This window comes from Zalophus californianus, chromosome 6 (genome assembly GCF_009762305.2).
Source record: "Zalophus californianus isolate mZalCal1 chromosome 6, mZalCal1.pri.v2, whole genome shotgun sequence".
In the NCBI taxonomy this organism is placed as follows: Eukaryota; Metazoa; Chordata; class Mammalia; order Carnivora; family Otariidae; genus Zalophus; species Zalophus californianus.
The window spans coordinates 27,302,425-27,325,343 of record NC_045600.1 but is presented as its reverse complement, the minus strand read 5'-3'; the positions used below and the strand labels follow the sequence as shown (position 1 = coordinate 27,325,343).

Here is a 22,919-nt window from a genome sequence, read left to right as displayed (position 1 = left end):
CCCTCCAGCAATCTGTCTGTAACCCCTCAGCCTGCTTTATTTTCTCTTTAGTGCTTTTGCCTTCTTAAATTATCTTGCTGGTGTATTTACTTGCCGGTTTGTTAACTGTCTCCCACAACCAGAATCTGAACTCCGTGAGAACAGGGGCTTTGCTTTCTCTGACCCCACAGTATTCCCACCCACAGCATATGGCACAGAGTAGGTACACAATAACTACTTTCTGAAGATACCTGGTTAAGTTCTCATGCAACAGTCCTGTGGGATAAGACAGAACACCTTCTCGGGGCATCAGGGATGTGGTCATTCCTACCCCCCGAGACCGAGGGGAAACTGAAGCACAGCCAAGGGACATGCGGCAGGCTGATCAGGGAGCAAGTCCTCTAGGGTTTGCTTTTCTCCATTGTTCCACACTGCCCATAGGTGGACACTGGGGAAGACACAGGGCGACATGAGTGGAATGTTTTTCTTTTCCCTTGGGGGCTAAGGAAGGAAGGGTTCATGCTGAGGAGGGAGGATACAGGGGTTGTGGGCAGCTGAAGCCGGGCAGGAGGTGTTCTACTGGGATAGGATCCTCAGGGGAGCCACAGGGGCCACCTGGGAGGGGACTGACAGAGACAGGGTCTTCTATAAGGCTGGCTTGAAAACACTGCCAAAAAGTGTTCCTTCCTTCCCACTCCCTGAGGCCCTCCAAGAAAAGTCCAAAGAAGCTCCTTGGAAAACTGGGAGAGGGAAACGGGCCGAGGTATGTGAGGCAAGATGCTCTTCGAAGCCCTGGGCTCTGGGGATTCACCAGCCTTCCCCTCAGTGGCCCTTCTCAACCCCTTCCGGTGCCCCTTCCTTTCCTCTCCCCCATTCTCGGTGGGGCAGGAGGGTGACTCAAGAATCCCTGGGGCAGTCTTTGCCTCCCTATATCCAAGACCCCTTCCTCTGCTTGAGGCTCTGATTCTATCTTCAAGAAAACACAAGGGGCACGCGGCTGGCTCAGTTGGTAGAGCATGCAACTCTTGATCTCAGGGTCATGAGTTTGAGCCCCACGTTGGGCCTAGAGCTTACTCAAAGAAAACAAGAAAGCAGTGGATGTAGACTCCGCTTGGCCCTTGGTGGCTGCATACTCCTGGGAAGGTTACCTAGCCTCACAGGGGTTGCTTCCTCACATGGAAAGCGTGATGATACACAGCTTTCAGGGTAGTTGGGAGGATGCATTGAGACAATGTCAAAAAGTCCAGAACGTAGTACATGTTCATTGTATGTAAGTTAAAGGGGAATCAGAATCTCTCTTGTTTTTCTCCTGGCAGCAGCCCCTTGACTAAACCAAGAAAGTGGAATGCCTGGCCCAACGTCTGACGACAGGAGGGTGATAGAGGAGGGCCTCCGGGGCTCTCTGAGGAGACCCTCCGGAGAACTGGCCAGCACAACAAAGGAGAAGGCTTACTCTCAAGGGGGAAGCCCCAAATACACAAGAGCATTTAAAAAAGTGAAACACGTTCATGGGTGACAGATTCATAATGGGATTATTGATTCAAACACACATCTTTCTCTCCCTTGCATCCCCCGCACCCCCCGCTCCCTCCAGAAATCGTTGCTGACGGCTGGGTAGTGACTCGGGGAGGAGGCTAGCAGGGAGAATGACTTGTCTGCAGCTGGTGCTAAAAATGACCAGCACCAGGGCAAAGGAGGGGGGTGGCCTCCTCCCTCGCCCGGGTCTCCCTCCTTGACCCTCAGTGTCTTATTTGTCACGAGAAGGACAGAATAGGTATTCTGTCAGAGAAGTTGAGTGGATTCAGTGTGGTGAGGGGTCTGGCCCCCATTCATAATAATAGTATGAGCCATGATGTATTGAGTGCCCAGGGTCAGGTACACACTCACTGCTTTAAAAATATCACCTCCAGGGGCGCCTGGGTGGCTCAGATGGTTAAGCGTCTGCCTTCGGCTCAGGCATGATCCTGGAGTCCCGGGATCAAGTCCCACATCGGGCTCCCTGCTCAGCAGGGAGTCTGCTTCTCCCTCTGACCCTCTTCTCTCTCGTGCTTTCTATCTCTCATTCTCTCTCTCTCTCAAATAAATAAATAAAATCTTTAAAAAAAAAATATCACCTCCAGGGTGCCTGGGTGGCTCAGATGGTTAAGCGTCTGCCTTCGGCTCAGGTCATGACCCCAGGGTCCTGGGATCGAGTCCCACATCGGGCTCCCTGCTCCTTGGGAGCCTGCTTCTCCCTCTGCCTCTCTCTCTCTCTCTCTCTCTCTCTCTGTCTCTCATGAATAAATAAATAAAATTTAAAAAAAATAAAAATATCACCTCCTTCAGTCACTGGCCCAAACTCCACGAAAGCTGGGACTAGATCTGTCCTGCCCCTACCAGATTGCCAGTCCCAAGAACAATATCCTCCTGCATGATGATAATAGTAACCAACACTCACAAGAACCTTATTTTGTCCCTAAAATAATCATGTAATAAAATATGTCAATATTTGAAAATTATGAACAAAAGAACCTTATTTTGTACACTCACAGTAGAGCTTTATGCACATTTCTAACCTTCCTGACAATTCTAAGGAGTAGGTACTACCTACTATTACCCCTATTTTAAATTACCCCTATTTTACGGATGAGGGAACTGAGGCACAGAAGGCAGAGAGAAGTTGGGTAACTTTCCCAAGGTCACTAAGTAGGTGACAGAGCAGGAGTCTGAACCTGGGCAGTCTGGCTCTAGAGTCCATGTCCTTGACAGCAGTGCTAACTCAGGGGGTCAGGGGGTGCTCCCAAATCTAGTACCAGGCTGTTTTATAGGTAAAGCAATCAAAGCTAAGAGAGAATTTAATGGTTGGCTCAAAGCCACAGAGCTGTTAGGTGGCAGACCCAGGATTTGGACCCAGTGTGTCCTAGCTAAATGTCTCCCAAAGGGTACATTTCACTTCCCCCACCTCCAACCCTTAGATTCTTAGACAGCACCCACCCCCACCAGGAGTCTGTCAGAAGTTCAGGTCTGAGGGTGGGGCTGGCTTCAGGCTGATGTTGGGCCCTCCCTCTACCTGCAGTCTCTGGAAAGGTGTCTCTCAGAGAGCCTGGGTTTGCCCCCATCCCCACCCTCCTTGGTCAAGGTGGTAACTATCTCCCTGGGGTAGGGAACCAGCAGCCTCAGATACAGGGTTCGGTCAAGAGATTTTTCATCCTCATCTCCGGGCAAGAGCTGAGCTTCCATCACTCATGCTGTTTTCCATCACTCACATCCTTGTCCATTGGCTGGCATCTGGCTCATCGTGGATGTCCCGTGATAAGTAAGCAACATGACAGATGCCATTAACACAACATCCCCATTCATTCTTCCAGGGTAGGCTGGCATGGAGAGGAAGCCAAGAGAGGGATGAAGTCAAAATAGAAGAGCTTTTTTTTTTTTTTTTAAGATTTATTTATTTATTTGAGAAAGCGAGAATGAGAGAGAGAGAGTACATGAGAGGGGGGAGGGTCAGAGGGAGAAGCAGGCTCCCCGCTGAGCAGGGAGAGCCCGATGTGGGACTCGATCCCGGGACTCCGGGATCATGACCTGAGCCGGAGGCAGTCGCTTAACCAACTGAGCCACCCAGGCGCCCCAAAATAGAACAGCTTTTGACACCAGACTCACTTGAGGTTGAGTCTGGCCTCTGCCGCTTACTAGCTAGGTCACCTGGGACAGGTTACCTAACCTCTCTGGGCACTTAAGTTTCCACATTCATAAAATGAGGACAGAAATTCTTACCTGAAGGGCGCCTGGGTGGTTCAGTCGGTTGAGCGTCTGCCTTCGGCTCAGGTCGTGATCCTGGGGTCCCTGGGATCGAGCCCCGCATCGGGCTCCCTGCTCGGCTGGGAGTCTGCTTCTCTTCCTCCCTCTGCCCTTCCACCTCTGCCCCCCACTCATGCTTTTTCTTTCACTCTGCTCTTTCTCTCTAATAATAAATTAAATAAATAAATAAATAAAATCTTAAAAAAAAAAGAAATTCTTACCTGAAAGGCAAAGCCATTGCTTTGCACAACTCTAGGGGGAGCCCCTCACATTGTCTATGTGAGTGGTGCCACATGGAACCCAATGCCATAGAATACAAAGTGAAGGATGCCTCAAGGTTGCATATCCTTGAGTCTGCACCTTGCAAATAAGAATGGCTAATGCCATGTATGTCAGCTCTACTCAAAAAAAAAAAAAAAAAAAAAGGAAGGAAAGAAAGAAAAAAGGAAAAGAAAAAACAATAGTTATGTCAACTTTCAGATGTGGAACCAAGATACCAACAGGGTTCTTGTGAGGACAGAGATTACGCCACATAAGGGGCTGAGCAACCTAAGTGCACAGTAGGAATGGCATTAGAATGGGACAAGGAGGCAGCCCTCGGAGTGAACAGTACACACCCCCCCAGACACCTCCTGCACTGAGAAAGTCCCCAGTCCAGTTCCAGCTCTTGTGTGGACCCGGCCAGAGTGAGTGGAGACCTACCTCATAACAGCCCTGATAGCAAGGCCTCTGTTTCCGTCCCCTGCGGGGGTCTCCTTGCACCTCGCAGTTTGGCCTCATGGCAACCACAAAGGCTACTAGACACCTTGGCGGCAGGCTAGGTGAAGAGGTTTCAATTTATTTGGGGGTTTGCTGCTGACTAGCCAAGAAATCCTCAATGGAATCTCTCCCCCAGCCTGGTTTTCCAGTCTTGGCCTAAAGCAATTGACCCTGTCTTTATCCTGCCTCCTAGGGTGACTTTGATTCAAGAAATATTTAAAGCAATCAATTCAACCAACTTTATTTGTGAAACAAGGAAATAAAAGCTACTCCTCTTAAGAAAGCAAGCAAGCATGCAAGAAAGAAAGCAAGAGAATTGATTTAAGACCTGGTATATATTAGGCACAGTAGAGAGGGGAATGTCAAGGTAAACAAGACAAGTCCCTAGCCCCAAGAAATGTCACAGAAGACTTAGCTGAGCTGGTGGAATGCTGGGACTCCAAGGTCCACGGCATGGCAGGGGTGTGTGTGTGTGGGTGTGTGTGGGGGGGGTGTCTGTAGAATCACCTTCCCTTGACATTTGGGCCCTATGGGGTCCTGCTTTCCGCAGAGCCCTCAAGCAGGAAACCAGTGGCTTCATTGCCCACTTTGGGAATTCAGCTTTTTCTCCAGGCAGGGTCCTGCCTCTCATCGCTTTTCAACTGGCCCAGTTGGCTGCAATTCTGCAACTTCCAACACAGGATTTAGTCAAGGGACCCTGCTCAACTGGGGACAGAAGTTCACCTTTTAATTGCCTCTAACGCCCTCTCTCCAGCCTGGTCCTCCACATCAACAATCCCATCCTCTTTGCTCTGTCTGCTCAGTGAACTCGGAGGTATAGCAGACCCCTTGCTTCCTCTATCTGATTTACAGCGGGGCCCCTAGCCCCTAGTTCAGAGCTGGTAAGGTGCTCAATGAATGGATGGGAGAATGCATGAAGTCCTTCCACGGAAGTTGAGCACACTCATGCTCACTCTAGGAAGATCTTCAGATGCCCACAGTTTTTCTCCAGAAGAAATCACCACTGTTCTCTCCTGCCAGGCACCCCTACTGCTGACCCCTTTATCGTTCATTTATTCATTGGGCCAATATTTACTGACCTGTGTTGCAAGGCAAGTGTGGAGTTCTTCCCACCCATACATCTCCCTCTTCACCCTCTGAGCCCTCTCTTCTCCCCTTGCCACCACACTCCCTGTCCAGGGCACTTGCCCCCTGCCTTGTTCTGCCTTTTACACGAGGATCCCATATTTGGACTTCTTTGACCCTGCCAACCTGCACTGGACTTAAGGGAGGGAGGAGGACTCCCAGTCTCTAACATCTGCCCTCAGCCCATCCTCCCACCCCATCCCAGGACATGTCCCAGCCAGGCTCTGCCCAGAATCCCAAGCCACCCAGCCTCCTGGAACAGCCCTGAACCTTGTTGTCTCATTTCAGCCCCTGGGGTCCCTGCCCATGGGCGTCCTGCTGAGTCCACCCGGTGCCCGGCCCCCAGCGCCCTGGCCCCTCGGTGCTGCCTGCGGCGGGAGCTGCCAGCTTTTTGGAATTCCTAATGCTCCTGGCCCCGGTGATTGGCTGCTCAGCTCTGACCCCACTTGGGCTGCCGCCTGGTTGGATAAAAAGGGAATCTCCTTGGGGCTCCAGAGCATTAGACACCGGAGGGGGCACCTGGGACCAACTTCGCGAAGCGGGGAGCCCGGCGGGGGGGTGGGGGGAGCAAAAGACCTGCGGCCTCAGCCCCTCCAAAGAGCCGGGAGATGACGGGGAAAGCGGGGGAAGCGCTGAGCAAGCCCAAATCCGAGACAGTGGCCAAGAGTACCTCGGGGGGCGCCCCGGCCAGGTGCACGGGGTTCGGCATCCAGGAGATCCTGGGTTTGAACAAGGAGCCCCCCAGCTCCCATCCGCGGGCTACCCTCGACGGCCTGGCCCCCGGGCACTTGCTGGCGGCGCGCTCCGTGCTCAGTCCTGCAGGAGTGGGCGGCATGGGGCTGCTGGGGCCCGGGGGGCTCCCCGGCTTCTACGCGCAGCCCACCTTCCTGGAAGTGCTGTCCGACCCGCAGAGCGTCCACTTGCAGCCGCTGGGCAGAGCGTCGGGGCCGCTGGACACCAGCCAGACGGCCAGCTCGGGTAGGTGAGGGCGAGGCTGCCGGGCTGCCCGACTAGGGGATGAGAGCCGGAAGCCCCACGCCGTCGGCTTTCGCTTGCACCGCAAGGCCTCCTCCCCGCGCAAAAGTTTGCGCCAGGCCGAGGGGTCGCAGCTCCGGCCTGGGGCCGGCGCGCCCTCCTGCTTTCGGCCCCGGCGTTTCCGGCCTCCGCGCAGTTCTCTGGTCCCCGCGTCGGGCCTCACTCTGCCGCGGCGCCGGGTGGGGGCCCCACCGTAAACCCGGCTTGGGGTGTCGGGGCCCGTGGGGCGGGCTGGGCACCCCCCCCTCCAGCTCTGCTGCTCCACTGCGGCCCCGGCCTCCCGGAGGACCCGCGCTCCGGGAGCCGATTGTGTTCCGTGTGCTGGCAGCCCAGGAAGCGGGTGCACGCTTCGGCCCCAGCCCTGGAATCCAAAGTTGTTGTTCCTTCCTCTTTTTCGCCGTTCCACAACGCCCACGTTGGTCAGCTGGGGTTTATTTTTCACCCCACGAGCTTGGACACCTTGGCCTCTGCGGCGGCAGGAGCTGCCACCATCCGATTCCACCTAAACGCCACAATCTATCGGATGCCCCGCCCGGCGGGCTCGGGGGCCCCGGGACGACCCCACCGAGCCCTCCCTGGACTGCTTCCCCGGCCTTGCGTCCCCACCCTCTCGGCCTCCGGCTTGGGCTCGAGCTCGGCAGTTCCCCCGATTTTTCGTTATCTTTGTATTTATTTATTTATTTTATTTATTTATTTATTTATTTATTTATTTATTTGTATTTGGAGGGGCAACGAAAAGTGGCGCGTCGCAGTCTCTCCAGTCTCGAGCGGGGGCGCATTCTGCAGGCACTGAAAAAGGGGCTGTGCCCGGGGAGACTCCAGCGCTTCCCCGCGCCCGGCTCCCTGCGCCCGGGCTCCGCTCCCCGGGGCCAACTTTCGGGCCCGGGGCGCCGGGGCTGCAGGCGCGGGGCAGGGCGCAGCGCCGGGATCCCCTCCTGCCGGCCCTGCGACCCCCTGAGGCTGCCTCGCTCCACCGCCGTCCCTGCCCCAAGCGCGTTGGGGCCTTTGCCTCTCTTACAACGAAATCTGTTCAAAATCTCCGGATTCGGGCGCCGGCGTGGGTAGAGCCAGCCGGGGCTAAGGGATGGGGTCGACCTCTCGGAGGGCTCCCCCGGCAGGCAGAGCAGGCCCCCGCCGCTCCCAGAGGCGGCCCCGGGTGGGGCCCTCGCGGGCTTCGGGCGCCTGACGTCCCCGGCGCTGCCAAGCGCGCCCCCCATTCTGCCGCATGTGCCTCCGCCCGCTTTTCAGATTCTGAAGATGTTTCCTCCAGCGACCGAAAAATGTCCAAATCGGCTTTAAACCAGACCAAGAAACGGAAGAAGCGGCGACACAGGTAAGGCCCCTGCGGCGCTTTCTGTTACCTCTTTTGCTCACCCACTCCCTGCCAGATCCTGTTTGGGGGTCGGGTCGCTCCAACCTTATTCCCTCCGACTAAGTTAGAAGTCCAAGGCTGCGCCAGGGCCGGGGAGACCGAACGTTGTTTGGGGACATCCGTCCGGAACCCTGGCGTCCAGCCACACCAGGTGAGGATGATGTGTGGCCGCCGGGGAGGCGGCACCGGCCGGGCTTTTTCCTTCTGCGGGAGAAAGGAAAGGCCAAACCAGGGCCGAACCGGAGCCAGAGAGGGGCAGGCGGCCCCAGATTCGATCCAGGCATCAGCGCCTGCGGAGAGCCCCGGGGCAGAGCGGCTCCCAACTCCCGCCCAAGCCGGCCCCTCTGCCCGCTGCCCCCGGGCCCCCATTCGGCCCCCGCCGTCCCTGTCCGCCCTGCCACACCCGTAACCTTCTGCTCCCACCGTGCCGCATATCCTGAGCGTGGTATCTCTCCACGGATGGGAATTTTTCGTTAGGCTTCTGCTCTTTTGTGCTCCTGAGGGATCTCTTCCCTTCCGTGAGCCTCAGTTTCCTTGTCTGTAAAATGGGGAGGGAAAGTGTGTGGACTGGATGACCCCACCAGCCCCAGCTGGAGTCGAGGGGGCTGCATTGGGGTACCGGCTGCAGAGAAAATTTTTAAAAATAAGTCTTCCAATAGGCATTACTGGTATAACTTTAAAATTCAATAGGTGCTGAAAGGTATATCCTGAAAAGTAACACCCCACCCCAGACGCTAATTCCCTTTCGCCTCCACACCACAGCTACTAGTTCCTTGTAGAAATTTATGAGGTGGTTCTAAGGCAATAAAGAAGCCAGAACCAAAAATCTGCCTGACTTTCCGCGAGTGCGGCTTCCAGACTCCTCCCTTGTTCTCACCCTCCCCCCATCTGTTTCCCCAAATCTCTCCCTGTGCCGCAGTCCAGGTGGGGTGTCCACAAGGTTCCTGCTGGCTCGCCGGTCATTTCCACCCACCCCATCCTCTTCTCCCCAATTTGTTCCCAGACTCTTTGCACCCTTTCTCCTGGCACCTTTCTGCATTCTCCTCTTCCTTAGCTAGCCCTTGGCAACTCCACTATTGGCGCTCACCTTATAAAATGGCTCTTCCTGTCCTCTATGGCGCCAGTAGGTTCGGGCTGGAACGAGGGTGAACTTTGACTTGGTTTCTCAGTGACCTCGTTTATTCATTCCCTTCAGGCAGCATTTTTGTTGTGTTTAGCTTTGTTTTATTTTCAACGGAAACGTTGATCCTGGGTCATTTTTTTACATTCATTCATCCAACAAATATTCGTTAGAGCATCTTTTATGCACCCATCTCATGCTCGGTCCCAGGGTGGGTAATCCCATCAGCTTCCCCCCACCTCACCCCTCGATCAGGGGCAGGGACGAGGACCATGGAGGGAGGACAGGTCAGAGCTGGGGCTGCTGTGCTGGTGCGGAAATGGGGAGAGGGGTTCACACAGCAAGGAGAGTCCAGGAGAAAGCATCCCCTGGGTGCTGAACAGTGTTTCTGCTCCAGGACATCTCCTCATGTGGCAGCTGGAGCTGGCTGACCCATAGCCCAAAGTCTCTGCTTGAGGCTCCTGACTCCATCCTCCCCGGATGCTCTCCCCACTGAGGAGATGTTTAGGGGTTCCCAGTGAGACAGCACAACTCACCACCTGCCCTAGGTTTCAGGCGATTTCTGATGTATGAAGAGAGCAGATTATTAGAGAGATCAGAATGGCTACTGATGGCCGGTGCAGCTTTTAATTAGTAATATATATATATATATATATATATATATATATATATATATATATATATATTTTCCTGAGCTTCTCTCATTTGGGGATTTCAGGTAAGAGCTCCTGGAGTCTGGTAATGAGAGATGGGCATCTCTTTTTCTCCCAGAAACACGCTGGGCTTAGTAAGGGTCGGAGAGGGGAGTAGGGATGGAGCCGCAGCCTTGGGAGTCTCTTGGATTCTGGGCTTCTGCTCACCTCTGCACTGGGAAAGCTCAGCTTCTCTGCAGACAGGATGCAATGGGCACCTGAAGAGTCTGGAGTTCTGCATTAAGCCAGGAGCAGGGTTTGGATCACATTTTGGGGATGCAGGAGCCTCCCTGGAGGAGCACACCAACATCAACCCACAGATTAGCTCTGAGGCAAGAATGAGGGAAAGTTTAGGGGATTCCAGGTTTGGTTTGGTTTTGTTTTTTCAGTGAGAGCCCTCCCAAGGGGAGACTGGCACTTGAATGACCTCTCATCCTCTCCCTTCTTTGGCTTTGGCCAAGCCCCAACACCTGTGTGCCTTGATTTCCCTAGTTGTGAGAAGACTTACATCCTTTGATTGTTTATTTTGACAATCTGTTCAGGGGCCCTTCAGTAAGTGGCAAGAATAAAATAGAAACCAGCAGATCTTCAAAATTCTGAAGAATTCAATTTCTGTGTACATAAACATTCCATTCCCCCCTCCCAGGAGAATAGGAGAAACAATTTAGAATCAAACCAGTCATTTTCTATAAAGGGCAGAATCTTTTTTTCCTCACACATCCCCTGTGTCTTCCCCCAACATATTAAAGCCGACACCAGCCTAAGGACCCAATGGGGCTTACACCTGTACTTTTTCCTCGTGTTGGGTGAGGGTGAGAGTGAGGGCATCAGTGAAGGATTCTAACCCCGTGTGCTGGTCCCTAGGGTCAGATCCCAGAGGCTCAAGCAAAGAACGTACCATTTTTACAAGCTAGGTTTGTGGAATCGGGACTATATTGCCCACTGACTTGATAAGGGTACAGGATTAAAGGTCACTTGGAAGTTGGTGAAATTAAGTCTGCAAAAAGAAGAATTGGTGGGCGCCTGGGTGGCTCAGATGGTTAAGCGTCTGCCTTCGGCTCAGTTCATGATCCCAGGGTCCTGGGATCGAGTCCCGCATCGGGCTCCCTGCTCCGTGGGAGCCTGCTTCTCCCTCTGCTTCTCTCTCTCTCTCTCCCCCCCTCTATCTCTCTCATGAATGAATAAATAAAATCTTAAAAAAAAAAACTTTAAAAAAAAAAAAAGAAGAAGAATTGGTGCCTGTCAGTGGGTGTGTATGGTTTATGGGGAAAAGGGGGTCTGTGATGCCCCTGATACTGGAGGTAAAATTTTATGTTGGAGCATATTCATTTGCACATTGTCCTAGGGCAAAATGATGTAGCTTTTACCTGATTCTTAAAACAGGTTTGGACCCAAATAGGTCAATGTAGACTGCTCTGTGGGGAGTGGGGACTGTGTAGGCAGGCTCTCTCACAGTGACCTGAATGGAACCCCCCTGAATGGGGCGCCCCCTTGATGAGTGGCTGAGCCTAGGTGTGAGGTGGTTGGGAGGTGCTCCTTGTCTTCTGAGCACAGGAGGTGGAGGGGGGATCTGAGGGCAGCTCTAAGGAGCTCGTAGCTCTGGGTGGTGGCAGGGGAAGGGCAGATGAAGAGGGCAAAGTGTTGGGGTGCGTGGGGAGGTGGGAGATTCGATTCTCAGCCGTTCAAACACTGGGGTTGCAGTTGCATTTGACCTTCTGGTGGGTCTTTGAACGTGGGTGTCATTTAAAAGATCAACTTCTGTCTGTGAGAGGAAACTGGGAAGCAGGTCCCAGTGGGCCTGAGGCATTTATTTATCTGGTGAGTCGCTCACTCTGTCTCAGGAGGAAGATAAAGGGCTTTCTGCAGTTTTCTAAAATTTTTGTCTCAACACCCTTTCCCCCAAATCACTTCCAGAAAGATTCCCAGTATGAAATGTCACTGAGGTCTAAAATAATGTCCTCCTAAGAAGGGTAGTGTGGATCCTCAGCCTTGAATGAAGACGAGTCTAGAGGGTTAAGCTACGAGTGTGCGTGAACACATGTGAGCGTGAGTGAGTGTGTGTGTGTGGTGTGTGTGTATGTGTGAGAGAGTTCGGGTCTGTTTGTGCTGAGCCAGCCGTGGGTTTGGGGTCTGTCTAGGACGTGTAGAGGAGGGTCATTCTGTCCTCTCTGGAACAGTCTCTTTCAGTTTCTGGGTCCTGAGTGTCTGGTTTTGCTCCGCTAGGACAATCTTTACTTCCTACCAGCTAGAGGAGCTGGAGAAGGCATTCAATGAGGCCCACTACCCAGATGTCTATGCCCGGGAGATGCTGGCCATGAAAACGGAGCTGCCAGAGGACAGGATACAGGTAACAGAGCCCCGAGTCCCTCTCTCTCTTTCCACACCCTCTGAGGCATTGACCGCCCCAGGCTCCTGGATACCCGTGACCCCATCTCCCATCCCCCTGCTATAGGTCCTTATGAAGAACAGCTCGGTTAAGCCGACAGGTATTTGCCGAACACCTACCCCGTGAGCTGGGCACTGGGGTGGGGGGCAGGACAAGAGACTTAAGAGGCTGTGGCTGGCCTGCTGTTCCAGACTATAGGCTTCCTGAGGAGTAGGTCAGGCAGACCGTGAAGGGGCCTGTGGGGGGACAAGGAGTTCTGGGTGAGTCATGGGTTCTCAGGGAGGTCTCTGTTGTGGCAGATATCTCTTAGGTACAGCTAAATGTCTGCTCCAAGGCCAGAGGTGGGTAGAAGGGGAAGATGACTTCTAGCCCTGACCCCATTCTGTCTCTCTTCCTTCCACTCCCCTGACCCATGAAGGAAAGGTCACCCCCCCCTTTCTGTCTACTCCCCACCACCTCCATCCTCCTGAAACTCCTTCCTCCCACAGTCAGGCAGCTGGCCCCCCCTGAGCTTCTGCTCCGGTCTGGCCTGGGGTGTGGCTGGCGACACTTGCCGGCAAGTGGGGCTCAGTAAGTACTCCTCCCCTCCTATACAGAGTTGCTTTTTGTTTGTTTGTTTGTTTTAAGATTTTATTTTTAAGTAATCTGTACGCTCAACATGGGGCTTGAACTTACAACCCCCAGGTCAAGAGTCGCATGTTCCTCTGACTGCGTCAGTCAGGCGCCGCCCCTCTCCTAGAGACTTCTGTGGCATAACCGACCCCTGGTCTGGACTGGGATGTTCTCAGCTGTGCTGGGCTCAGGGCTTCCTTTCATCAGCAACAAGACCTTTCCAAGGCCAGAACCCCCCTCACTAGGCAGGAGTGGGTCTGCTTAATGGTTTCTCTGGGAGAAGCTGAAGTCTGATGATTTTCTAGATAAGGCCTTCATGAAGCAGAAGAATCGAGTTGGGTAGGAGGAACATTTCCAGAAGATTTGGGTTTGCCTTAACAGGATCACATCCTTAAGTGAAAGCTGTTTCCACCAGTGGAATGGTCCAGAGCAGTTCACTGCTAAGGCTGGAAAAAGTAAAGGGAAGCAGGGGTCCCGACTTCCTGAAACCCACCCCCCCCCCCCCCGCCAGTCAAGAGCCCCTGGAGGTGGGACATGTGTTGGGGGGAGAAGAAACCAGATAAGTTGTGGGTTGCTTCCCTCACTGGACAACCAGAGAATTGGAAATGAGACATGAGCTACTTTTCCAGAAGGGTCTTCCTCTCCCTTGGAAATCTATTAGGAATTTCAGCCAGTGGCTTTAGACATTGACACAATAAGCTCAATTATTCATAAGCAGATTATCTGTTTGGTGCATTATCCGTGGTGGCCTGGATCCATCATCCCTCCACCCAGTTGGTTCCAGTGGGGTAAGCCTGGGGTGTTGATTCTGAATCACGTGTGTGTGTGTGTGTGTGTGTGTGTGTGTGTGTGTGTGTGTGTGTGTGTCAGCCAAGCCCAATCCAGTCAATATGCAGGGGTAACCCCTACCTGGCCTTCGTTTGCACAAAGTTGGCTATTACAAGTGGCCGGGGTGGGGTGGAGGGCCGAAAAACTCTCCTGCTGGTAGGCCTCACACTGGCACTACTGGGACCAGTAGGAAGGAAGAGCTGTCTCTTGCGGTGGACTGTCCTAAAATCTGTCCGGCCGTGGTGGCGGTGGGTGGGAGGGCATGAAGGATTTTGGGGAAGGCTCTGGCTCAGCTGTTACTGCATTGCCACAGATGCCCCAGCAGGCAGATGCCAGGCTTCGTTAGGTTGCCTGGGGGTGGGGGACATCTGTCGGGTGGTGTCTGAAGCCACAGGAACCAGCAAGGAGGAGCTAGGATGTGGAGTAAGTTGATTGCCTTGGGACGGCAAGGACTGTAGATCTGGGAGAATGGAGCCGAGAATCTCTCAGAGTCTTTGAGCACCACAGGGTTCTTTGGCTAACAGCTGCCTCCAGAAGGTGTATGTGAGCTGTCACATAGCCTTGCCCCAGGTGGCCCGGGCAGTCTCAGCATGCATCAGCGAGGATCACAGCTATCATTTACAGAGCAGTTTCCACGTGCCTGGTGTTCTGAAAACACAGCATGCACGGGAGAGGCAAGTAGGTATAGTGGTTAGGGACGCTGTTTCAGAGCCAGACACATCCTGGCTCCACCGTGCCCAGCTGAGTGACTGGACAAGTGACTTCAGCCTGCAGAGACCCTGATTCCTCATCTGTAAAATGGGGGTGATGGTGAGCCCTGCCTCTGGGGCAGATACCACGAGCCACGTGTCGTCTGTTCTGAGTGATGCCTGGCAGGTGCCCCGTGCTCACTCGACTTCAGCACTGATCTCATTTAGTCCTGGAGACAACCAAGGAAGCGGAAACACAGCAACTGGCCCAAGGCCACACAGCTAGGAGGTGGGGGACACAGGGCTCTAACCCAGGTCTGCATCGAAAGCCCACACGTTCACCACCTGCCTCTTGAGTTTGAAGCCTGTGTTTTGACTTGAAGCTGGGGGGACCAGAGATGGTTGGAGGTCAGGTGGGGACTAGTATCAACCTTCTTTATAAAAATAAGCAATACTTATTGAGTACTGGGCATTGTTCTGAAGAAAAGACCTCAAAAACTCACTCATAAAAAATTATTTTTTGAGTGGGCAAATTCTTGTATCTAAGTTCATGGTTTGGCTACTCTGACTAGTGCTGTTCAAGTCTGCCTCTTTTAAAGGGATCCCTGTCCAGGGATAGGGAAGGAAGTTTGAAGAGATTCTATTCCAGAAGTTAGAAGATATGCAGTCTGTCTCAGCCTGGGGCATTTATTAGCATCACAGGGCAGCTTTTGAAAACACCCATGCGGGGCTCCCATGCCCAGCCATTGTGATTTAATTGCTTTGGTGCAGAGCCTTTGGCATCTGTATGTTTTTAAAGCTCTCCAGTGATTGTGGGAAGCCAGTGTAAAAACGCTGGGTCAGAGGCTCTGGAAAGGAGTGTCTGCATTTTATGTGCATTCATATGAGTGGAAGGAGGTGGGGTTTGCGGGGGACAGGGTAGGATGAGGGACAAGGTGACTTGTCAGATGTGCAGGGAAGGATGCTGCCTGGGCTGCTGGGAAATGTGGGCAAAGCTGCCCCCTACTGGACGTCAGAGGCTGCAGCAGGGCCCAGCTCCTCTGAGCCTGAAGCTGGGACAGTAAGGGGGAGATGCTGAAATATGGTGTCAGGAATGCTGAGCACATGTGGACGGTTAAGTCCTTAAATCACTGCCGCGATGAGCTCAAATTAATCAGCTTCCAGCCCGAGGAGAGGAAGGAAGCTGGGTGAATGTGATGGGACCTGCCACATGGCTGACAGAGCCAGGCCTGATGGCGGGAGGCAAGATCGGAAGGCAGGGCCTGGGGAGGCAAGCAACCGGAATGTGCAAAGAGCATCCATTGTACAAAATGTCTCCTTGAGGGGGGCGATACTGGGAAGACCACAGAGGGTTTCCTGGGAGACCTTTGAGAGAAGGAGCCCTGGGTATTGTGTCCTGTGGAGATGCTCCAAGATGGGAGCTTGCGGGACAGGAGCTGGGTGATGACAAGAGAGGCCATGGGCACAACCATAGCTGCTCTATCCACACCATGAGAGAAGTTGCTGGTAGGGTTGTCTGCTCTGCTCCAAGTGCGCACTGTAGCAGGAGAGCACCTGTTTGGCAAGGACCCCTCCCCAGGTCCAGTCTGTCCTTGGAGGCACACTCTCTTGGGACCCTCACTGCCAGTGGTGGAGGCTCCTGCCAGACCAGCTGTGGACCTCCAGAGGCATCCCACTGGGCTTTCGGAGTGCTGCTAGGGCGCCACCTCTGAGGGGAAATGCAGGAACCCAGACTCTTCCCCAAGCTGGAAGATCGTACCTGGAGTGCCAAACCTGGTGACCCTTGGTGTCACTTTGGGCCCCCTCTCAGGCACTCAGAGCCCTGAAGGGTAAGGCAGGGCTCTGGTCCTCATTGCGGCCTTGACGCAGGTTCTACTGAGGAGTTCCAGGCCTGACTGTCGCGTGAGAGGGGCAGTCTCCTCCAGAAAGTGGGCAGCCAGGAAAAGGAAGGAGCGAGGGACTAAAGGAGTATTTGGGACTTGCCAGAACCAAGAGGCCAAGTCGGGAAAAGGGCCTGAATGCTTCAAAGGACTCTCAAAGGCAGGAGATGGGAGGACCTGGCTTTATGTAAAAAATGTCGTTGAGCATTTGCTGGAAAGCAAAGCCTCATTTGTTGCACGTTTATCCACACAATTCATCCGGCAGCAGGCCAGGGTCTTTTAGTTCCTATTATGTGCCAGGCATTTCCCACGCACTATTAGAGTTAATTTTTTTTTAAAGATTTATTTATTTATTTGAGAGAGAGAATGAGATAGAGAGAGAGAACATGAGAGAGGGGAGGGTCAGAGGGAGAAGCAGACTCCCCGCCGAGCAGGGAGCCCGATGCGGGACTCGATCCCGGGACTCCAGGATCATGACCTGAGCCGAAGGCAGTGGCTTAACCGACTGAGCCACCCGGGCGCCCTAGAGTTAATTTTTATAACAAACCTTCAAGGAGGTGATATGACAGGAGAGATGAGGAACCAGAAGCTCGAAAGGTTAAGGAACGGGCCCAAGATCACCAAGATGGTGGGAGGCAGGGCACGGATCTCCAGCCGAGGCCTTCTAGCCCCTGATCACAGCCACCGCAGGGAGTGTTGGGCACTTCATGTGTGTTCTCTCGCATTTGAGCCTCAAGGGCCTGGAATACATTAGAAATGTGCTGATTGTAGCAGGGGTCTCCGTTTGGCCCGCTGGATGCCTAAAGGGGAAACAGAGGCTAGCTGTATTAAAATCGTGCAGCTTGAAGTTCAGCTCTGTCCCTCTGCCCCTCCCCTGGGGTTATTATTATTTGTCAGTCCAGCCTTACTAAAGGGCCCGCGGGGGAGGCCGGAGGGACAGGCAAAGCTGTTGATTAACCTGCCCTCTGTGCAGGCTTCCACTGGGTTTCTTTGCCTCCACTGAAAGAATAATAAGTAGCATTTTTTGAACACCTTCTATGTGATAAGCATGGGTTTTAGAAACTTTCACTTATTGCATTAATCCTCAAAACAACCCTGAAAAATAGGCATTATCTTACGTTTGAAGAGGCTGAGACAGAGAGGGCAAGTCACTTGCCCAAGATCACACAGCAATTTTTGTCGCAGCTGGGAATTCCAGCTCAGGACCGTCTGACTTCAGCACTTCTTGGAACCATCGAGTCCTGCACACGTACTGGTTGCTTCCAGAAGGGAAGAGAAAGGCAGACATGAGGAGTGGTTAGGCTCAATGCTGATCCCTTGTCCACTTCCCTCCAAGGCACTCAGCCACAGCTCCCCTGCCAACTGTCCTAAAAAGAAATTGTTTTGGCTGTCCAGGTCCCCTCCATAAATTGGAGCAGCATCTGGTCTTCGCAGAGAGCCAGGCGTTCCAGGAACCCATAACCGAGGGTCCGCATGACTCCTGGTTTGAACGAGCAGCTGCACCAGCTCTCCCGGGAACGTCTGTGGGCAAAGTCTGGTCTGCAGACCAGTTATTCATTTGCCCAAATTAGGAGACCCCAGAAAATAGTTCTGTTTATAGGCCCCAGAGAGCATCTGAATCCCAAGTCTGCACCCCCTTCTTTAGTGTTCCAGTAAAGATGCGGTTTCCATGTGAGAGCCATGCTCCCCCCCACCACCCAAGCACCAATGCTCATGGAATCCAGAGGAAGCCAGGACAGTGCATCCTCCCAGGCATCCACACTGGGGTGGGTGGGGCATCTCTGCCTTTGTATACTCCCCAATCCCGTTGTCCAGAATCCATAAATCCAAACCCTGCCGAAAACACAGTTCTTTCCTGAGTCATCAGAACTCACTAATGGCAAAACCCAGACCTGAATTTATGCTCTTTATTTATCCCTTTTAGTGTGCATATGCATATGTTTTGCTGCAGAAATCAAAACAAGTGAGTTTGGCTATGGTGGGCCGCTGCAGCCGAGTGTCATCTAATGTGGTATATGCATCACCTCTTCTTTCTAAAATCCCAAACATTGTGGAGTCTGGCCCCATGGGTTCCAGTTAAGGGGCTGTGGTCTTGCTGTTTTATAATGCACTGCTTTCAAGCAGGAAGGTCACCTCCTGACTAGGAAGCAGATGTCTTAGATTCATAAAGAAAGCCTTCCCAACCCTCTGTGGTCACACTTGGTGCCTGGAATTCCATCACCAAGGGCTTCATTCTTCTGTATTCTCTGAGAGGTGGATGAAACCAGAAGTCACATTTTATGTGGCTCAGTCCTTTCAGATTTTTCCTCTATGGGAGAAGGCAGCTTGTGACAAGTGGGTACTTAGAGAGGGCCACCCAGTGCTACCGGGAAGGAAGATGGGACAGGACGGAGGTCTCAGACAAACCGCAGGCACTGGGTCTGGCAGACAGTCGGGCGGAAAGCCTTGAGGGACAGACAGGTGGCGCTGGGGAGGGATCTAAACACAGCGTGGAGGCAGGCCGGGACGACGGGCGAGTTAGCCCGGGCTCGCATTGCTCACCGTCTCCGCTCTGTAGCCCACGAAGCGTAGCCATCTAGTGGCTTTCAAATTGCAGAAACCCTTTCCTCAGCAGGGGTCACCCGTGGCGGTCTGGGTCCGGACCAGGGGAAAGGCCCTGCACAAGGGCTCCGCAGCTCTCCAGGAGGGCCCGAGCAGGAACGGCGGGTGCCAAACCCGGTGGTGGCAAAGGTGCAGATCGCTGCAGGCGGCGCCACCCAGGGTGGACTGAGCGATCGTTTTCTATTGGGCGTGGAGAGGCCCGGGGAGTCTTGGGCCGCGTCTCTCCCATTTTTGTGGGTTCCTGGTTATTCACAAACGGAGAAACTTCACGACAGGGTTACACACATTTCTGTCCATTTAAAGGTGTGCGTGGACCGCGCGGTCTTTCCGCAGCCCCGCACAGCGCGGGGCTCTTTGAGGGTCGTCGGGAGGCGAGGCGGGGCTGCCGGGGCGCCCCCTGCTGGAGGCATCCGGCCGCGCTCAGCCGCAGACTCAGGGCTGCTTGGGGCCGCCGGGGCTCTCACTGCGCCACATAGCGGCGGCGACGGGAACGGCGGGGGCGCGCGGATCCGAACCCCTGCCCGGGCCTCCCGGCGGCGGAGACGGCAAAGGGTTAAACTGTCAGCGGCGCGATGTTAAACAGGTGTCAAAGGCGCCCCATATATCTGCAGATTGAAATCAAATTCTTTGCCGTATAAAAAGATAAATTACCCAGGCGCTGCCGCGCGTCCCACTCATCACGCCAGCGCCAGACGGCAAGCAATTTTTTTTTTTAATGTGCTAACGACCTAATCAAGCAATCAAGTCGGAGAAGATTGCAGAGTGACCCGGGCAGCCATCTGCCGGCGAGCCCCGCATTCATTTCCCGCGCCCCCGCGCGGGGTGGGGGCCGGGGAGGGAGCTGCCGGGGGGAAGAGGGGGAAAAAAATCCTAAACAAATTAACACCCAATTTTCCCCGTCTAATTAGTTAAATGAGATGTGTTTGGGGTCCCCCGGGGAGGGGGAGCGGCTCGCGGCGCGGCTCGTGCTGCCTCCCCAGCATTAATTAGTGCGGGTCAATGCCGCGGCTCCCGAGAGAGCAGCCGCTTTAATTTCCCGTGATATTTCAGTGCCTGAGGCCCATCGATTCAAACAGAAATTAACTTATTTTTCAATCAGCCCAGGGCTGCCCCTGGGGGTGACTCTTCTTTTGCCGCCTCCTGAATAGAGCTGGAGCAATTTTTCATCAAAAGCTGAAACCTCCGCCTCTGGGGGCGGGGGAGGGGCCCGGAGGGAAGGGGGCGGGGGACCCGGCCGAGGCGAGGGAATGGAAATCACAGAGGAAACTAATAGATTTTCCTCGAACCCGCCTCCGTCCTCCCCCTCATCCCCCCTCCCCACTTCCCGGGGCGCCTTGGGCGTCTCGCCATCCGCGGGGCTCAGGGCCCGGAGGGGCTGCGAGGGGACGGGAGGCGGCCGCTGGTCGGGCCTGGGATCCTTCCAGAGCCCACCGGTTTCTCGCCGGCCTTTCACCTGCCTGAGGGACAGTGCAGCTGTCCCTAGCGCTGGCTCCTGCCAGCTGCCCGAAGCCTCAGGAAAGCTGCTTTGGGAGACCGAGAAATCTCTCTTCCCCCAAGCATGGCAGGGACTGCTCCAAGCACGGGGCTGGAGCGCTGCTGACACCCCCAGGGTACCCCGTGCCCTGCACCAGTCAGCTTTGGGGCCAGAGAAACATTCTCCAGGGTGTCCCCCACTGCACCCTCCTAGGTCTCCATCTCCCTCTCTCGGCACACCAAGAGAATTTTGTCTTCCTTGCCTGAGGATGGATGCCCAGCTCCTCTGAATCGCACTCAGGGTTAGGTCCAAAACTGTGGGGAGGTGGTGAATGGAGGGCACTTTGGCAAAACAGGGCTTCGCCAGGACGGGGCTGAGAAAGGAGGCTGACTCAGGCCTCCCCGGAGTGTCCCTTGGGGCTTCCTGATACCTGAATGCCGTGCCCTTTGCTGCCTGAGTTCACACTCACCTGGCTTCTGGGACTGCTCGGCCTCTGGAGTTCTGGTAGAGAGGGAGCCCCAAACAAGATGCATGGCTAGTCCAGCCCCTGGAAGGAATGTGTTCCTCTGCAAGTCAGAAACGAGATTCTGTTTATAGGCTGGAGGTGTGACCACCTGCAAGAGAGCTACCAGGGTGGGGCTTCTCAGCTGCAAACCGAGGACCATGCTGGGAACTGCCCACCTGCAAGACCCTGTCCCGGAGGCCTCTATCCCATCACCCTAGAACTGCTTTGAATTAAAAAAGAAAAAGAAAAAAAAGGATCCATTTCACCCATCATGTTCTTACAGGACTGGGTGACCGCCTTCTGGGCACTGGGAGCCTAGAGGAATCCGGTGGGGGGGGGGTACCATGGGGTGGGGGAGCTTAAGTGAGGGCACCCTGCTGGAGAAAGGAGCAGTCACAAGAGGATGCAGCAGCCAGCAATCAAAAGGGTGGGGACCTTCACAGGGGGCCCGCTGGGGTAAGGGCCTGGCCTCAGTGCCTCTCAGAACATACCCCTGCCCTGTTCATCCTCATTTGCAGGTCTGGTTCCAGAACCGCCGGGCCAAGTGGAGGAAACGGGAGAAGTGCTGGGGCCGGAGCAGCGTCATGGCAGAGTACGGGCTCTACGGGGCCATGGTGCGGCACTCTATCCCCCTGCCAGAGTCCATCCTCAAGTCCGCCAAGGACGGCATCATGGACTCCTGTGCCCCGTGGCTGCTGGGTAAGAGCCCGCACCCTCCTTGGGGCCCTGCCCCTGCGGTGAGGAGAGCGGGCTCCCTGGAGGAGGAGGAGACAGAACCCTGGGGCAGGGACACCTGGCCACAACAGCCTAGCAGGACAGAGGCACTCCAGTGTAGGCCTCCTAGTCTCCCTTAGGAGCCTCAGAGGGTAGGCTGGGCCCAGGGCTTGCTGTCTGTCCCTTGCGCCCCGCTACTGGGTGATTCGGACTCTCATCCGCCAGGGCCCTGACTGTGGGTTCTTTTGTCCTGTGAGAAGGGTGTGGCTGTAGCCCCAGGGTCCGTACCCTCTTCTTCCCTTGGCCCTAGGTGGGCTTGTGGTGAATGAAACAGCTCCTCCTGGGGGTTGAGCGGACCCCCTAGGACCCTCTGGCCACCATTCTGGCTTTGCCCAAAGGACTGCTTCCCCCTGAAATCTCTCCACATGCCATCTTCCCCCCACCCGCCCTCGGGGCCTAGGTCGGTTGCAGCACCAGCTCATCTTGGGGTTCCAAGATCTGAATCGCAGGAGGGAGGGATGGGGGGCAAGTAGGCTTGGGAAGGGACAGAACAGGCTGCCCGGCGGCCAGGTGCCCAGGGACCTGACTCGAAGAAGCCCTCTGCAGGCCTGGTGCCCAGCTGCTGGCCTGCAGCCCCATCCCCTGGCCACCCTCCCGCTGCCCCGGCCCTGGCCCCTGGGACTCGCGTGACTGCGGTGTGTGAAGTAAGGCTTTCTGCTCGTCCTTAATTCTGGCCTCTCTCTATCTTTGCCGTTTTCAGTTCAAGATGGCTTTCCCAGGCGCTTTTCTAAACCCGAATACCAACAATTCTTTTTAGGGATGCACAAAAAGTCGCTGGAGGCAGCAGCGGAGTCGGGGAGGAAGCCCGAGGTGGAGCGCCAGGCCCCGCCCAGACTCGACAAGATGGAGCAGGAGGAGCGGGGCCCCGACCCTCCAGCGGCCATGTCCCAGGAGGAACTGAGAGAGAACAGCATTGCGGCGCTCCGAGCCAGAGCTCAGGAGCACAGCACCAAAGTGCTGGGGACTGTGTCTGGGCCCGACAGCCTGGCCCGGAATGCCGAGGAGCCAGAGGAGGAGGAGGCCATGGACGAAGACAGGCCCGCGGAGAAGCTGAGTCCACCACAGCTTGAGGACATGGCTTAGATCAAGGGCTCGCGGACACCGAGCCCCAGGACTCTGCTGTCCCAGGGGCCTGTGGTGTTGGGAGGTGTTCTCTGAGGCAGGTCTCAGGCCTGGCCTCGGCCACCCTCCCCCTGCCCCACAGGCCCCCCCATGACCCCTGGGCTGACTTCAGACGCAACTCAGTTCTGGCCGAGGCTTTGGGCCATGCCGAGGCACCCCCTATCTAGTCTTCACCTCTCCAGCGTCTTC

General features: G+C 54.8%; 1 protein-coding gene across 1 annotated transcript; it reads left to right on the top strand.

Annotated features, from left to right (window-relative positions):
• The first annotated feature begins 6,248 nt into the window (after positions 1 to 6,248).
• Positions 6,249 to 22,691, top strand: VSX2 (visual system homeobox 2). Its single transcript, XM_027572736.1, has 5 exons — positions 6,249 to 6,618; positions 7,924 to 8,008; positions 12,083 to 12,206; positions 21,353 to 21,533; positions 22,366 to 22,691. Exons 1-5 carry the CDS (start codon positions 6,249 to 6,251, stop codon positions 22,689 to 22,691), a joined length of 1,086 nt encoding a protein of 361 aa, XP_027428537.1.
• Positions 22,692 to 22,919: the final 228 nt, after the last annotated feature.

What these genes read in the sequence shown, in the direction of transcription:
- VSX2 (XM_027572736.1), top strand. Translation starts at nt 6,249, where the DNA reads ATGACGGGGAAAGCGGGGGAAGCGCTGAGCAAGCCCAAATCCGAGACA. An exon ending in CAGCCAGACGGCCAGCTCGG is followed by an intron (nt 6,619 to 7,923) that starts GTAGGTGAGGGC and finishes CCCGCTTTTCAG; the next exon opens with ATTCTGAAGATGTTTCCTCC. An exon ending in CGGAAGAAGCGGCGACACAG is followed by an intron (nt 8,009 to 12,082) that starts GTAAGGCCCCTG and finishes TTGCTCCGCTAG; the next exon opens with GACAATCTTTACTTCCTACC.